Source organism: Phalacrocorax aristotelis, chromosome 3 (genome assembly GCF_949628215.1).
Source record: "Phalacrocorax aristotelis chromosome 3, bGulAri2.1, whole genome shotgun sequence".
NCBI lineage: Eukaryota > Metazoa > Chordata > Aves > Suliformes > Phalacrocoracidae > Phalacrocorax > Phalacrocorax aristotelis.
This window is the reverse complement of record NC_134278.1, coordinates 111908460-111923874: the sequence shown is the minus strand read 5'-3', so window position 1 is coordinate 111923874 and position 15415 is coordinate 111908460. Positions and strand designations below refer to the sequence as shown.

General features: G+C 43.6%; 1 protein-coding gene across 1 annotated transcript; it reads left to right on the top strand.

Annotated features, from left to right (window-relative positions):
• Positions 1 to 634: 634 nt before the first annotated feature.
• On the top strand, positions 635 to 14461 carry CALM2 (calmodulin 2). Its single transcript, XM_075089104.1, has 6 exons — positions 635 to 1071; positions 5587 to 5617; positions 10775 to 10918; positions 10993 to 11099; positions 11982 to 12117; positions 13555 to 14461. The coding sequence occupies exons 1-6, from the start codon at positions 1069 to 1071 to the stop codon at positions 13581 to 13583; spliced, it is 450 nt and encodes a 149-aa protein (XP_074945205.1). The 5' UTR covers positions 635 to 1068; the 3' UTR covers positions 13584 to 14461.
• Positions 14462 to 15415: the final 954 nt, after the last annotated feature.

Here is a 15415-nt window from a genome sequence, read left to right as displayed (position 1 = left end):
ACTCTGTGGGTGAGGCTTTCCGGAGCACAACGAGAGATAAGGCTTGAAATGTTCTGGCAACGCGCTCTCGGGGATGCATTTCCCAGGTGCACTTTGCTTAACTCTCAGGGCAACACACCAAGAGAGGCCGCAGCCAAAGCTGGGCCGCCGCCCCGCGCCGAGCCCTGCGGCCCGGACTCTGCTCCCGCCGAGCCACAACGCCCACCAGGGCCTGCACCACTTGTGGGTGGAAGGAGGCGGCGCTGGCTGCGGGAGGCCCGCTCGGCAGGGAGGGAGGGAGGCAGGCCCGCTCCGGAGCCCGCTCCGCCCCGGGCCCTCTGCGGCGGCCGCCGCCTCTCCCGCTCCTCAGGCGCGCGCCCGCGGCGGCAGCGGGTCGCCGTGTGCCGGCACACCCTGCCGCAGCACCCGCCGTTCCCTCGGCCGCCCACCCTCTGCAAGCGCAGGGAGCTCGGCGGCGGAACGGCAGCAAGCGCCCCACGGGCCGGGCCGGGCCGGGGCGGGCCTGTCCCGCCGCACTGGGCCGCGCCGAGCACTGCGGGCGGGGGGGGGGAGGGGTAATCGCTTCCCAGCCCAGACTGTGCATGTCCAAGTGACGCATTGCAGGTACGAATCCACCAATCAGCGCCCTCCTTCTGGAGTCGCAGTCCTCGGCATTTTTCTAAAATCCTCTTCCGCCCGGAGAAATAGTCCCTCAGACTGCCCTCTCCGCCCCCCCCTCCTGCCGTTTCACAAGCGCAGCCCCCGCCTCTTTCCCGCACCTCGCCCCTTCCAGCGCGGGGGCTGGGGGGTCCGGGGGCAAAAAGGGGCCCCGCTCGGGGTGTGTGGGGGGGCCTGCCGAGAAGAGCGCGAAGAGCCGGGACTTATTTCACAGCTCCGTTCCCTGACAGGGAAAGGGGAGGGGGCAGGGAGCGGCGCGGAGCGATCCGGGCGGGCTGTGAGGAGGTTTATGAGGCACTGCTGGTGGCCGGGCAGGGCTCAGTGTGAGGCGAGCCGTAGAGCGGGCTGGTTGCTCGTGTGCCTCGTGCAGCCGTTAGGTTCCACCACACCCCACAGCCAGGCCGAGCCACCATGGTGAGTCCCTGGGCACGGGGTAGCGATAGGGCTCTGCGGGTGCGGGTCTGGCATGGCACTCGGCGTACGGGGTGGGGATGCCTGTGGCTGGGAGCGGATGGGCGGGCGGGGGGGGAGGGAGAGGGGCAGGTGGTTTGGCTGGTGCGGGGTGAGGTCGCCTACGGGAGGGTGGGGGTAGGGGCGAAGACGCGCGTTGCCGTGGCCGGTGGGCTCAGCCCGGCAGCGCGGGCAGGCTGGGGCGGAGGGTCCCGCTCGGAGGCGCGTAGGAGGAAGTGGCGATGGACGAATCCCGTCCGGGTCCCTTTCCCGCCCTGGGGCGTTGGTGCGGATTCAAAATTCAAACTGCCACTCGGTTCGAGCGCCATGACGCTTTGTCGGGGCGTGGGGGTGGGGGGTGGGAAGAGCGGCAGATAACGGTTCCTCCTGGGAGGAGACCCGCGTGGGGGGTGTCGGGAGGGGAGGAAGGAGCCTGCCACGATGGCACCAGTGCTGCTTTCTTATCGCTTCCTTCCCCCCTCCTCCCCGCCCCGGCGAGCCGGCGTGTGCGGCTGAATGGGGCTGGGGAGCCAGCGGCGCGGCAGCGGCTGCTGCTGCCAGCGTTTAAGATGTCTGGCTCGCTAGCGAGGTGTGTTGCGCCTGGTAATAATGCAATGCGGAGCCCTGCAGCTTCTGAGCAGCATGATGATGAGGGGCAGGCTGCCTCACTGCACCATCTCCCTCCTTGCTAGACCTGTTGTCAGCTCACGTTGGAGCTTCTCTCCCCTGCCGATTTCGTGATAACGCCTTGCTGTCACTGGCTCTGTTGAACAAGGGATTTTTTTTAACAGTTTTGGCTTCCCGTTTTGGCCATTGCGGTGGACAGTCCTGCATTTTCTTGATCAAGCACAATTTGTTTTTCCTAGCAATACGTTTGTTTAGGATTTTAATCAACTGTCGAAATAGAACACATTTTGTGGAATTGGAGAATTGTTTCACATTCGGTCTAAAGGATGTGAGTTTAGCTTTTTCATTTAAAACAAGCGGATATCGAAACACTTGCAAAAAGGAACAATTCTGTCACAAAAGAAACACTAATGACCACTTAGTACTATCTCTGCATTAAGAGAAGATGCAGTATAGTGGAATTGCCTTTTCATTCATTACATGGTTTTATGGAATCATATCACTGTCGACTCGCCATGTCTAGTGTGAGCGATGCATACTTGAGGTTTTTTGAGTTGCTCTCTTTGGGCAAATACATTAGGTGAACAGAAGCCTGAAATTGTTCTTTTGCTTGAATTGTGAACCTGTACAGCAAACCATCTGTAAAGGAAAAAAACAGTGAATCTAGCAGCAAAAGACTTTTACTGCTTTTAGCCGTCATCTGTGCAGAACCAGAAATATCTTCAAGCAGATATTACCAGAAATACAATTCAACCAGAGTATCTTCAAGCAAGGTCTATATAAAAATGGGTGTGTCCAGGAGGCATGGTGACACCTTGAATGGGGTTATAGTTCATCCTGACAGACCAGGCTGGCTAAACCTGTGAATAGACGTTGTCCGATACTGCACATGCTAGGTAAAGCAGAATGCTTTGCTCCCAAAATAAGATAATCTCCTCTAAGTGTAATTTTAGCCTTTATATGCCAGTCTGTCTGGTTCTTGTTCTTAAGTTAATCTTGCCAGGACAGAGCTGTCCGTTCAGATCTAACCACCTGTGAAGTACACCAAAATGCCAAGTTTTGGAGGGGAACAGCATCATCTCTGAGCGATTTGCTGACAGCTCTCTGTCGGGCAGCGTTAGCTCTGAGGCCCTCCTGAGCCGGTCACTGCGCAGCAGCTGCGGCCGCCATGGAGCGATGCCTCGGGGGCTGCACGTGCCGCTGACGCTGCTGCGCGCACTGCCGCTCCTCTCCTGGGAGCCGCGGCTGCTGCTCCGGGGGCGGGGGGTGGGAGCTGCTGCGGGGAAAAGGAAGGTGCTGCGACATGAACGGGAGAATGTAGCGTTAAAGCTGTGATGGGTTTCCTGACTTCGTCAAAGGAGGTTTCTGGGTGGATCTTGGCCATAGTAAGGGGCATGTCAAGACTTCAGCATAGGCACGTTACAGCTGTAATGTAACTGTTTGTTTCTGAAGTTGGGTTGCCTTACTGAAGGTGTGCGCGTTGTCATAATGTCACGGTGCATGAGTATCCAGCTTAAATTCAGGGCAACACCCCCCAAAGGCCCCTCTGGTAAGAACCACAGTGGCCTGTAACTCACAGGCGTGGATCTGGGCTGATAGCCCTCCACCTGAGTGGCAGGGGAGGGAGTGATCTGGCAGGCTTGCTGGCTCCGCCTTTTACTGCTGTTGTGCAGCAGTCCCCGCAGAACCCAGCACTGCAGAGCATAGGCGGTGTTTGTTCAACCTTGCCCCATCTCTTAGCTTATCTTCCAACTGCTGTATACCTGTGGCTTCTAATAAGCTTCGTGCTGTTCTCAAACACTGTACCTCTTACAGGCAATGGCAAAGCATACCCAAATTTATGGTTAGTGGCTATAGGATGTTTTAAGTTGCTGGAAGAGTTATTGAGTTTGGGAACACTTAACAGCTTAAACACTGCTTAATGTTATGTCTTTATATAAAACTGTTTATATAAAACACTATGTGACTCAACTTGGTAACCCATAAGTATTGACCTAAATAAACCAGGTTCTGGCTACTTAAATCTGATCCACAGCTTTCTGTGGATATAATTGTCCTACAGAAATGTAGCACACAATTCTCTGTACTTGAGTAATAAAAATGTAAATAGTATGCAAAGGTACAAGTCTGTCTGTGTTAATGGTACACTCCAGGCAAGTTAGGCTTCTGTTAAGTGACCAGCAGAATGCATCCATCTCAAAGCCTAATGCTGAACTGATCGTGTTCTCGGCAGTGTTGCTACCACCCTAGACGTCTCTTTTTTTTAAAACAAAAAGTTGAACCTGTGTGAGAATACTTCCTACAGCTGCTGAAATTGGAACAAGGGGAGTCTATAGTTGCAGGTACTTGTCGGCTGCTCTTTTAGAAGTGGCTCAGTAGTGTGGTCTTGGTTCTCGGATTAGGTAAGCCGCAGGCAGTCTGAGAAATCACTGATCATGGCCTTTATCTTGGGCTGTTGCTCTACTGTATCCATGTTTTTTGTAAGAAGTTTAGCTCTTGTATGGTTGCTTGAGCAGCTAACTTCACTTCTGTTGTTAGAGCAAGAACAACCATAAGCCTGTAACTTCTAAGTTTGTATGTAATATAGAAATGTAATTCAAATCAAAATTAGCAAAAAACTGACATTTTTACTTTGGTTTTTATACGTTTTTCTGTGTATTCCATTGGCAGGTAGCTAATGTGTAGAGACCTTTGTGGGCACAGCCAGTGTCTGAAAAAGTCTCTGTCAATATTGGAGTAACTATAAAAAGGTGGTTGTTGAAATGGTCACAATAGGAACAAAACTTTAAAAGCAGTGTTAAACTTGGGCCATGAGTGTATCTCTTCTGTATTTTAAAGTTTTCTCTTTTTTTGACTCTTCAGTGGAGTACTATGGTGTAAAGAGCTCAAGGAACTTCCTTGAAGGGGCTTCCTTGATGGAACTGTATGGCCTTGTTACTGCAACTCAACTGAAGCTATTCAGAATTCGTCTGAAGAATCAGCTGACTTGAAAGTGTAGGGAAAGTGTTTCTACAGCCCTCAAACACCTTTGTGAAGTCAATTTTGAGTTTGTCCTTGAAGATTGAGATTTTTTTCAGTGCTGCCAAATCTAGTTGAGTCAAAACTGTTCAGTGAAAGAGCAAAATGAGGTATAAACTGGGGCTTACCTAAATGATACAGAAATCATGTTTCTTACACGCCTGAACCTTTCTCTAGTGGCCCTGTATACTAGCTTATGTTACTTGAGTCTGTAGACAATGGTCTGAAAAAAGTCTAGACATACGCATATGACAAATGCATTGAAATTACCAGTTTGTGCAGGAGCTGCTACTACTGATTATATAGACTTTGTTTTTTACTGCCAGGTCTTGGGATATGAAGCTTCATATTAATCAAGGGATGATTTAATTCTATAGAAGAGTATATTTTTCTGATTATAGCATTGTAACTTAGCAGAAGAGACTAGTCTGCCTTAAATTTGGGGTTTGGGAGTTACCGCCACATACTTAGACGTAAGGTGTTTAGTGTTAAAGCTGAGGCTAGTTTACCCAAGTATTACTACCAGTAGCCAGCTGTGTTAATGAGTTTTAAAAATCAGTCTAGAGGGACCTGTGTACTTTGAGGTTTGCTAGTGTCGCTTAGGTAATTGACTGATACAGACACCAGATATCGCAGGGTCAGGAAATGAGGACAGGTTGCCAGTTCTTACTTGGCAAGCAATCGTGATGACTTTTGAGCTGTTAGAACTATTTCAGAATGCTACAGATAAGTCCTGAAGAGCAGCTACCATATTTAGAGGCCCTCTACAAGTCTGTGTCTTATTTTGCCTTGGACTCTTGCTGCAACTATAATGATATTCTCTTTTTATTGCAGGCTGACCAACTGACAGAAGAGCAGATTGCAGGTGAGGTTTTTATGTGCTGTGTTGTTACTCCTACTTGACCTGGCACATCTCTTAATCCAGTGACAGTCTGTGTTACACAAGATATTTAGCTTTCTTAGATACTAAGGAAGTATTGTGGAATGTTTCAGTTTGTCACCTAAGTTTTAATGGCTTCTCTATTGGAAAAACACCATGGATACAATGAATCTGAAGTTTTGTCCTCTAGAATAGTTAGACAATCCTCACAGCTTTACTAGCTAGTAGACTTAGGACTCGGGTTTTTTGTTTTTCATTCATGACTACAGTATTGTCTCAAGTGCAAACTGAAAGGCAGTGGGGGGTGAATCTGTGGTGACGACTTGGAATCTGGAGCACTCTTCTAACAAAAGGCAACAGTAATTTACCTGGTGGTCTCCTGTCTGTGGAGATGTTTCAGAGTGGCTGTTTTTGATGACAGTAGAGACTGGCTTCATGATGACAACTCTTGATATTACATATTTGGAACTGCACTTGTGTACTTGGACACAAGTGTTCTGTGTGCTGTTCTGATAGGCTGGTGCTTGCTCTGAAACGCTTAAATATGCATCTCTTAAATTGCAGTATTGGCCCCCTTACAACATTTTCTGTGCACTCACAACTGTGTGCTAGTGGCTAAAACTTCTGGTTATCAGGTCATGCAGACTGCACAAACTAGTATCTGTCACTGCTCCCTGAAGACGGGTTTCAACTTCAGTAATTGATGTTGCCTAAAGCTGGTAATGCAGAATTCAGCCTTGCTGTGGATGTTCAAATACTTTAGGGTTTTTGATCTGACAAGTGCATAACGTTAATACTAGAAAGTCTCAGTGTGCCTAACAGTCGTGTGAAATGATTTTAGAGGATGTTAGGGTTCTGTTAATCTAATAGTACCAGGTCAAGCGTACAAATAACAGTCTCTAAGAGATACTGCTGTTTAACTATAGCGTAGCTCTTGAAGACACTGTATTAAACAGAAGTGTCATAATAAGCCAGTTTGTTTTTACCGTTAATTGCCAAATTTGAAGTGTAAGAGCATTCTTCTGCAGCCTTTGGACTTCAGAAGCTTGCTTTAACTCATAAGAGACTAATTATGGTTTTGTGGAAAGTCCTTAGTCTATTTACTTGTTGCCATGGTACTGTCTTATGAGTAAGTGCAAGCCAAATCTAGTTAAAGATATCTTTCTGCAAGTGACCTACATATCTTAAGGGTTTTGTGATCAGTTTAGTTGGAGCAGGCTTTATCAGTTGTCACTGCTGTCTTCTCAATAGTGGTTCATTGTTCCAGTTAACTGTAGAAGCTTTATTAGCTGATGTAGCTGATTATGGAATATAAACAGGAAGCTTATTAACACTACCTCAGGATTAGTGCAAATGTTAGCTACTCAGTAATGATAGTATAGTTTTCAGAGCTAAAAGTGAGTCTTAATAAGCTTGTCATACTGAAATAGAGGGTTTTCTTCTGTGGAAAGAATAAATGTATAATTTAATGTTAGTATCCAGTGTAAAACGGCCTGACCCTTTCAGTTCAGCTATGGTATTTCATGAAGTAAATGTGTTTGCAAGTAAACCATAAACCTCTGACGATGCCAGACCACTGCTGGTGTGTTAGGGAGCCATCCCTAGTACTGCTTAGGAAGGGTTGCAGCTGAAAGCAGTCTGCTTAGTTTTGCCGTCGAGGGCTGGTGTCTTGCATGGGAAAACTGTTACAGGTACAGTTTGCATGTTTTAGAGACCGGTTTTTAAAGGCTTGAACCCTCCTACCATTCCACTTCAGGTAAGCTGAGATAACCTAGTTTTTTATTTGAAGGTGGGCTTAAGAAAGTGGTACTATAAGGTAGACACAACATTCCCCTTCTTAAATAGAAGGCCAAAGTAGTTAAGCAGCCACTTCTCCTGGGCTTAAAACAAATCTTCCTCCTCTGCTGCAAAGCACCAGAACACACTTGTTAAAGATTCCAGATGTTCTTATTTCCTGTGGAACTTATTGGTCATCTAGGACTGAAGCTTCTTGACATTATAGGTAGGTGTGAAAGACTTCCCAGGTTTTGTTCATATGAAAGACTGATTTTTTTTTTTTTGGAAGTTGAGTAGGTGCTGAATGTTAGTTGCACCTTCATTCAGTAAGAATTGAAGTTGCAGAGTCAGATGGGTATCCCTTTGGTTAAGTGTTGTGTTAAAAAAGGTACATAAGTCAGGATCATTTGATGTGAGTGGTCAGGGAGAAAACATCTAAAGATGCTTTTGTCTCAAAGAAACTGGTCTAGTGAGCTATACTTCCTTCCACTAGACCTCAAATGGGTTTAAATGGGATCTCTGAACAAGTAGGCTTATGTATGGTGTTTGTTGTGCTTTGCTCCGTTAGTGTGCTGTGGTTCTCTGGTGATCTGACCACAAGTGTTATTTGGAATTTATTTTGTAGTAGAAATAGTCATGGTTAAGTGTTGAGCTCCTGGTAGCTGTGAAGAGAACAATTGATGTTATCCTGTAAAAGTTCCAGACATAGCTTGGTGAAGCTGTGTGATAGTGGGAATGGTAGTTCTGGTTCACTGAATGTATTGGATTGAAGGCTGCTACTTCATCTGGTGTGGAGGTGCCTCAGAAGCTTTTGTTAAATAGAAGATTTTGAGCTAGGATGTTGGAGTTAACATTTCTGTTGAACTAGCTTTTCTTTTGTGGGGTCTGGAAGTAGTCTTTTTTTCTTGATGCAGCATCCTTTTCAGAAGGAAGGAAAGGCTGAAGCTTTGTAGGCTGGCCTGAAGATGAGTGGTTCTGCTGGTGCTCTCCTCAGGTTTCTGACAGGTTAGCCCTATCTAGGGTATTCATTTGCAGTTTGATATGGAGGAGTGTTGAATAGAGGGAAGATTTGCTTTATGTGCTACATGGCATCTTAAGGTGTTTAAGTGTGGGAGCTGTGTTTTATACTTTGCGGGAAGCCAGAATCCAGTTGCTCACTGAACCTCAGTTTATCATAGCGGCCTTCACTGGCCATTGCTGCAAATCCTCCAAAGCTATGCTAGGTTGTTCTTGTTGTAGTCTAAACCATACCTGCATAGGCTGGTATTCCTTTGTCCTAATTACTGGAGGTGATTCCTAGAAGTGGTTAGAGGTATTTTAATTGTATTCCTAACTTGATTCAGCATTTCAAACAGGAATATGCTGCTGATCTTTGGCTCACAGTTCTTCCTTTATGGTTATAATTTATAGCTGGTTGTTTCTTAGCCTACAGAATCTTTGAGTAAAAGAAAGGTAAAGTTGTGCTAGAATGGTTCATTTCAAGTATTCAGAATATACCAGTGAATGACCCATGTTATAGACAATTTTGCATAAAAATTATTACTTTTTCTAAGCAGGGTCATTGCAATACTGTGAAGTCTACTTTATGTTTGGGTTAGTAACAGTTGTCCTTCAAGTGAAGGATGAAGTGGTTAACAGCTAAACATTTTGAATAACACTTGAGTACCTGACTCTTAATGAAGACTCAGTGTTCCACTTTTGAAGTCCTTCCATGATAGACTATGAACTTCTCTACTAGGCTTGACCCAAAAGCCTTTTCTTCCCTGGTGTAAAACTTTACTCCTAGTAAACCTATTTGTTGCCTCCAAGCTAACTGAAACTACCCCCAAAGACTTTGGAAGTTACTGTAGGTACAGGTTATAGCTGCCTGTTAGGGTGGGCCTGATTCTGCTTTGTGATTATACAACACTGGCTTGAAACTTTCATCTGGTCCTTGCTTTGTTCTTATGTTAGCTTTGCTCCAATTCTTATGTGCCAAACAGTGAAGCGTTCCAGAAAGCCACTCCCAAACTGTTAGATGTAGAAGAGTGGTTGTTTTCCTGGATGGGGCTCAACTGTGGCTCTGGTATTATAGCTGCTTTCATGAACTATAAAAAGCATATTTTTGTAGTTGCATCTTTAACACTTACCAGCTTGTGCTTGCCTCGAGTGTTTCAGTGTATGAAATAGATGAAGTAAGACTTTATGCCGTTCATGTGAAAACACAACTTTTACTGTGACTAATTCTGGTCTGGGAAACCCACCATCTGGAAAGCTGGCTGCTTGGAAATGTTGGAAAAATTAATTCTTGGAAGTATTTCTGATGCAGGAGTTACCCTTGAGGTAATAAGATCTCCAAAGGCATGGTCTTGGATGCCTTGAAAGCTGCAAAAGGAACTGAACTATACAAGGGTATAGTGAGCTAGTTTAAGTTCTGTGGCCAAAGACACACAGATGGCATGGATTAAAACCAGCTCCATTTTTGGACTGGACAATTAAACATGTTATGCTTGTGTTAATATTGCTGGCTACAATATAGCCATTGTAGGGTGCTAAGAGGCAGCATTGAAGCACAGTTAAGCAGCCTTACAGCTGTTTTTGACTGGTTCTGCGAAGGTTGTTTCAGGCTATAGTAGGGCTGAAGCAATTTTCTAAGCAGCTTTTCAGAAACTAAGGCTACAGTGACTTCCATCCTTGAACAACTGACTGGAGTTGTTCCTATCTACATAGACTGAAGAACTGCAGAAATCCTGTGGGAGAAGTTCCTTTTTAGCTGGGTATGGCCAAATGTTAAGACTTACGGTGCTAGGTACTGCAGCTTCCTGTAGTAAATGCCGTTCAGACTTGCATCTCCAGCGGAAGTGAGTTATAATGAGAAACTATTTTCAGTTCGGTCTGATTATACCTTTTCCGTTGACTAGTCTCCTCTATTAGTAACAGAAGTGCTGTTAAGCTGTAGCAGTTGTATTTTGAGGACCATTTTTCAGCTTTCTCAAAGTAATTTAGCATTTTTATCTCATGAGATAAACAATACCTGCCAAGGATGTGGATCATTCTAGTTGCAGATAGCTATGCCTTTAAGCTCTGTATTAGGGATCCTTGTTCAAGATAGTAACACACACCTAAGTACTTCTGAAATGGGTGAATTTCCATCTTATTGAGGTCAAAATGTGGTTGATTGGTAGACTGGTGGCTTGTTTTGCAGATGCTGGTGCTTCCATATTGGCATTACAATTACAGCAGACTGAGCAGTATATTGAAATCTTATTAAGAGAATGAGATTGTTTTGTAACTGACAACAATAAGCAGCAATGAGATTCTTCTATGATTAAGTAAACCTAACAGTTCAAAGCTGAAGAGATTAACTCCTTTTTTGTTGTTGTACAGAATTCAAAGAAGCTTTTTCACTATTTGACAAGGATGGTGATGGTACTATAACTACAAAGGAGTTGGGGACAGTGATGAGATCGCTTGGTCAAAACCCCACAGAAGCAGAGCTACAGGATATGATCAATGAAGTAGATGCTGATGGTAAGATCTCACTAATAAGTAATTTAATAGTGCCTAAAATGTGGATTTTTTCTAACAAAGTAACTGTATTGCAGGCAATGGCACAATTGACTTTCCAGAGTTTCTGACAATGATGGCAAGAAAAATGAAAGATACAGATAGCGAAGAAGAAATCAGAGAAGCGTTCCGTGTGTTTGACAAGGTACTAAAATGTTTAGCTTAAATATTTCTGTTACTAAAACTTAGTCTGGCTTCTAATGAGCTTCCTCACTGAATTGAGGGGTATCTGCAGTCCTGTCATCTAGAACCTCCCGCTTAACTAGCACCCTAAAGTTCAGTCTACTGCGGTACTGTACCTGAAAGCCAAATGGGTCATCATAGTAGTAGTGTGTGATACCATGATCTTGCTGTGATACTAAAATACTTGTACAAGGCTGGCAGGGAAACTGCTTAAATAATTAAAATGGTAATCTTCTAAGTCTTAGTCTTTGCTAAGTAAATTGCTAAATGAGACTCAAGTCACTAAGCTTCTTAAGCAAGATGCACTATTAAACAGGAAATATGTGATATTAAGTACCTTGGGGTGTAGGGAGGAAAAAGCTAGTCCAAAGTTTGTATATACTAGTACTTCGATATTTAGTGTCCCAACTGGGATGGGGTCTGAAGGGGTCTCTGAAGGCCTTGTGGCTTTGTGCTGGGCTGTGAAACAGGTGCATAAGTAGCTTCCGTTCTGAGAGAGTGACACTTCAACCAGTCAATCATGTGATTGACTGGTTCATCTATCACAAAAAGGTTGCAAAAGGTGCAAATTGCTTTGTCAGTGCTTGATATATGCTTTGGGATGGGACAGCCAAAGTAGATTGTATTGGACACGTTGTTTTAAAATGTCTTTTTAAGACTAAGATCCTGGACAATACTGAAGAAATGCTCACAGCTCTCATTTGCCTTGTGCAAATGCTAGTGGTTAAAGCTCTGTTAACTTGTAAATGTTCAGCCTGCTCTGTGGTATTTTTTAAGACATAGTTATGTTGCTAGTCCTCAGACAAGTCTATTCCAATCTTCCTTTTTTTCCCCCGCCTCCCAGGATGGTAATGGTTACATTAGTGCTGCAGAACTCCGTCATGTGATGACAAATCTTGGGGAGAAGCTAACAGATGAAGAAGTTGATGAAATGATTAGGGAAGCAGACATTGATGGTGATGGTCAAGTAAACTATGAAGGTAAGGAGTCGTTAACCAGTTCTTTTTGTGTAGCACTTTTCATGCTGGTCATTGTGTAGATCCTGTTAGCCCCACCAAGTTCAAATAGGGCGATGTTCAGATGAGGTCTCAACAGTTAGTGTTCCTTTAAGCTAATGTCTTTTACTGTATACCTCTAAAGAGATTTGAGTGGGTTATTGCTTACCTTTGTGCCAAAGGCAAAAAATGATTAATGAACTGTGCAGCATAATAACTTTCAAACCCTAGTGATGTCTAATGACCATTAGCATAAGGAAGCTAGCTGAGATGTTGGCAATACTGTTCATACTGTTCTGTTCACTAATGAATGTTGATGTAACTGTAGCAAGTCATTCACTTTTTTCTTCAGGCTTTTAAAATTCCTAATTAAAGGGGGAAAGCCTCTAAAATAAGGAAAAAAATTTCAAGACCTTTAGAAGACCTCTTAAATAATTTCACACAAATCAGCTGCAGGTATAGCTTATTTTTTTTCTTCCTTCCTGGCATTGAAACTTAAGTGAAGTCAAGCAAGCAGGAGGAGTTCTGTTAAGCAGTTGCTTGAAGCTTGGAAGAGCTAAGCTTGTTTTCATTTTAACCTTCTGAACATCTTATCTCAAAATACCTTAGCTCTTTCCTGTAATACCCTTACTGTTTCTGAGATGTAGATATGGCTTTCCCCTTAAGGCCTTTTTGGTTGTGGCCTCAGGAGGAGCACTCATCTGTGAGAGAAAAGGCATTTTTAATGACCAAGTCTGCTGCTCCATAACTGTACTTGGTGAATACACTGTTCAGAGGCTGGTGCTAGAGAGGGTAGGCATCCCTCTTGTTTCCAGTTGCTCTTTTGAAACTTGAGTAACCACTTAACTCCTTTCAAGTCCTGTTTTCTTTTTATTATTGCACCTGAAGCTATGGTTCAGCAAGATCAGTAAAGAATTCTGTTTTGTGGATCTAACTTCCACTGTGCTGTGAATAAGCAATGATTCAGTTGCTTAAAGCCAATCAGGCAAAATAGTAAGACTTGGGCTATTGTGCTTTGAAAAAATGCAAACTGACACAATGTCTTGCTTGTTTGTACTCCTGCCTAACTGATCATTGCTTCAGCACAATTTCAACTGATCTCTTAATCGTCCTTAAATATCTTGTCCCTATCTGCAAGTCAGTGGGCATGAGGACCCTGTAATGTTTTGGAAGTAAGGTTGTCCCCCAATTCACTGGGGAACCAACCTTTTTGATAGAAGTAGAGGCCTTTTGCCATTAAATGAAGAGTGTTTTAGGTGTGATGGGTAGAAAAGGGGGACTATCTTGAAGATGGGTTTTTTTGAATGTAACTGGAAACTTAATTTTGAAACAGTGTTCAGGACTAGTAAGGTAGGTAGCTTCTCAGATCTTGCAGTGCAGATTTCTCTGAGTAACTCTTATGCAACTCTTTCCTTTTTACAGAGTTTGTACAAATGATGACAGCGAAGTGAAGACGTTGTACAGAATGTGTTAAATTTCTTGTACAAAATTGTTTATTTGCCTTTTCTCTGTTTGTAACTTATCTGTAAAAGGTTTTTCCCTTACTGTCAAAAGAATATGCATGTATAGTAATTAGAAGGCCATTCCTCCATGTTTTTCTCCTTTATCTTACTGTCACTGTTCTGATTTTTGGAAAATTGATCTAAGTAACAAATGTTGCATGTGGCTTACTCTGGATATTTAAGCCCTTCTGCACATCTAAAGTTAGATGGAGTTGGTTAACCGAGGGAACATCTGGGCTGTTTGTTTGAGGGGAAAAAAAAAGTAGCTTTCTTTAGGAGACTTAGGTATGACTAGTGTAACAAGTTACATAAAGCAAGCTGGGTTTTACCATGCATTAGCAATTCCTTAGTTAAAGCAATGTGCTGGCTCTGGTTCTCCAGTGCATAAGGGAGTTTGTTCTGCTTTCTGTGATGGAGGATAAGGACTCTCGCACCTAACTGCAGGATAAAACAATGTGAATAGTATATATACATGTGGCTAATGCACTGTAAAAATCATTCTCCTAGCTTACTTCACAGTAACTTGTTTGTGGCCATACCTGTAACATGTTGTTGAAATGTGGAGTCTTAATGTTGTGGACGATTGACAGTCAACAATATGAAACTTAAGTTGCACTAATGCAAAACGGGTGATTTTATCCAGGTACTCGTACACAAGTTTTTTTGTACTGCTGGTCCTGTACCAGAAACATTTTCTCCTCTTGTTACTATGCTTTTTAAACTTTGTTTAGCCACTTATTTTCAAAAAAAATCTGCTTATGGCACGATTTTGCCTCAAATCCATTCCAAGTTGTATATTTGTTTTCCAATAAAAAAATTACAATTTACCCATACTGTTTCAATGTATCCTTGAATTATTTACAGGAATTGTTCAATACAGTTGCTGCTCTATGTGTTTCAGTATGTAGCAGTTTGGTTTGCTTATGCAATGGATTGGCTGTCTTAAAATAGCTTGGAAGGTGAAAACTTAGTCCTTAAACTCTGGCCCTTAATAGTATTGTTGACTTGAAGAAGCTTTCTTACTAGTAGTTCAAAATGTATTTTACAGTCTTGTGTGGAGCTTGGTGCTTCAATAAACTTACCGTAGTGACTGGCTATGCCCACTATCTGTAGACATTGTGAACTGGATGTTGACCTAGTTCAATAGTTGACCTAAAATTAAAATTCCTTGTTCAGACAACTAAATCTGTTTGCTTTCTTTTAATTATTTTGGAGTTTATTCCCTGTCAGCTGCTACATCGGGGTAACTTAGCCTCACACCTGGACTTTTCTGAAACTGCCATGTCTGGCCATTCAGGATACAGTCAGCTTAAAGCGCAGAAGGAAAACATTCTCTTACTGATCTGCTAGTGAGCATGACTATGCTTCTAGCATGAGTTTGTTATCAAGATTTAAAGTTTTTTGTTTTTAAAGCAGAAAACAGCTGGTTTTGACCAAGGTCAAATCCAAGACCTGAAAAGAAAGCCAGAGGCTGTTTGTGCCCCTTGCCTCTCTACTCTCCTGGCAAGAACTGACTGATCCTCTATATGCTATATGGTTACTGTGTTTGGGGATTCTGGTTGCCTTTAAACAAAGCATTGGGCCCCTGCGTCTGGTTATCCTCACTGGTCCCAGCAGAGCAGTTACTTATGTTTAAATCATCTTTGAGGTATTTATAATTCAGTGAAAATGTAAGACTAGGACAGCTGATCAACCTGATTTCAGAAACTCTTGATCAGATGTTTATGGGCACTGATCTTAAAGCCCTGATCCCTAAGGACTATAAGCTGTTCTGATTTTGC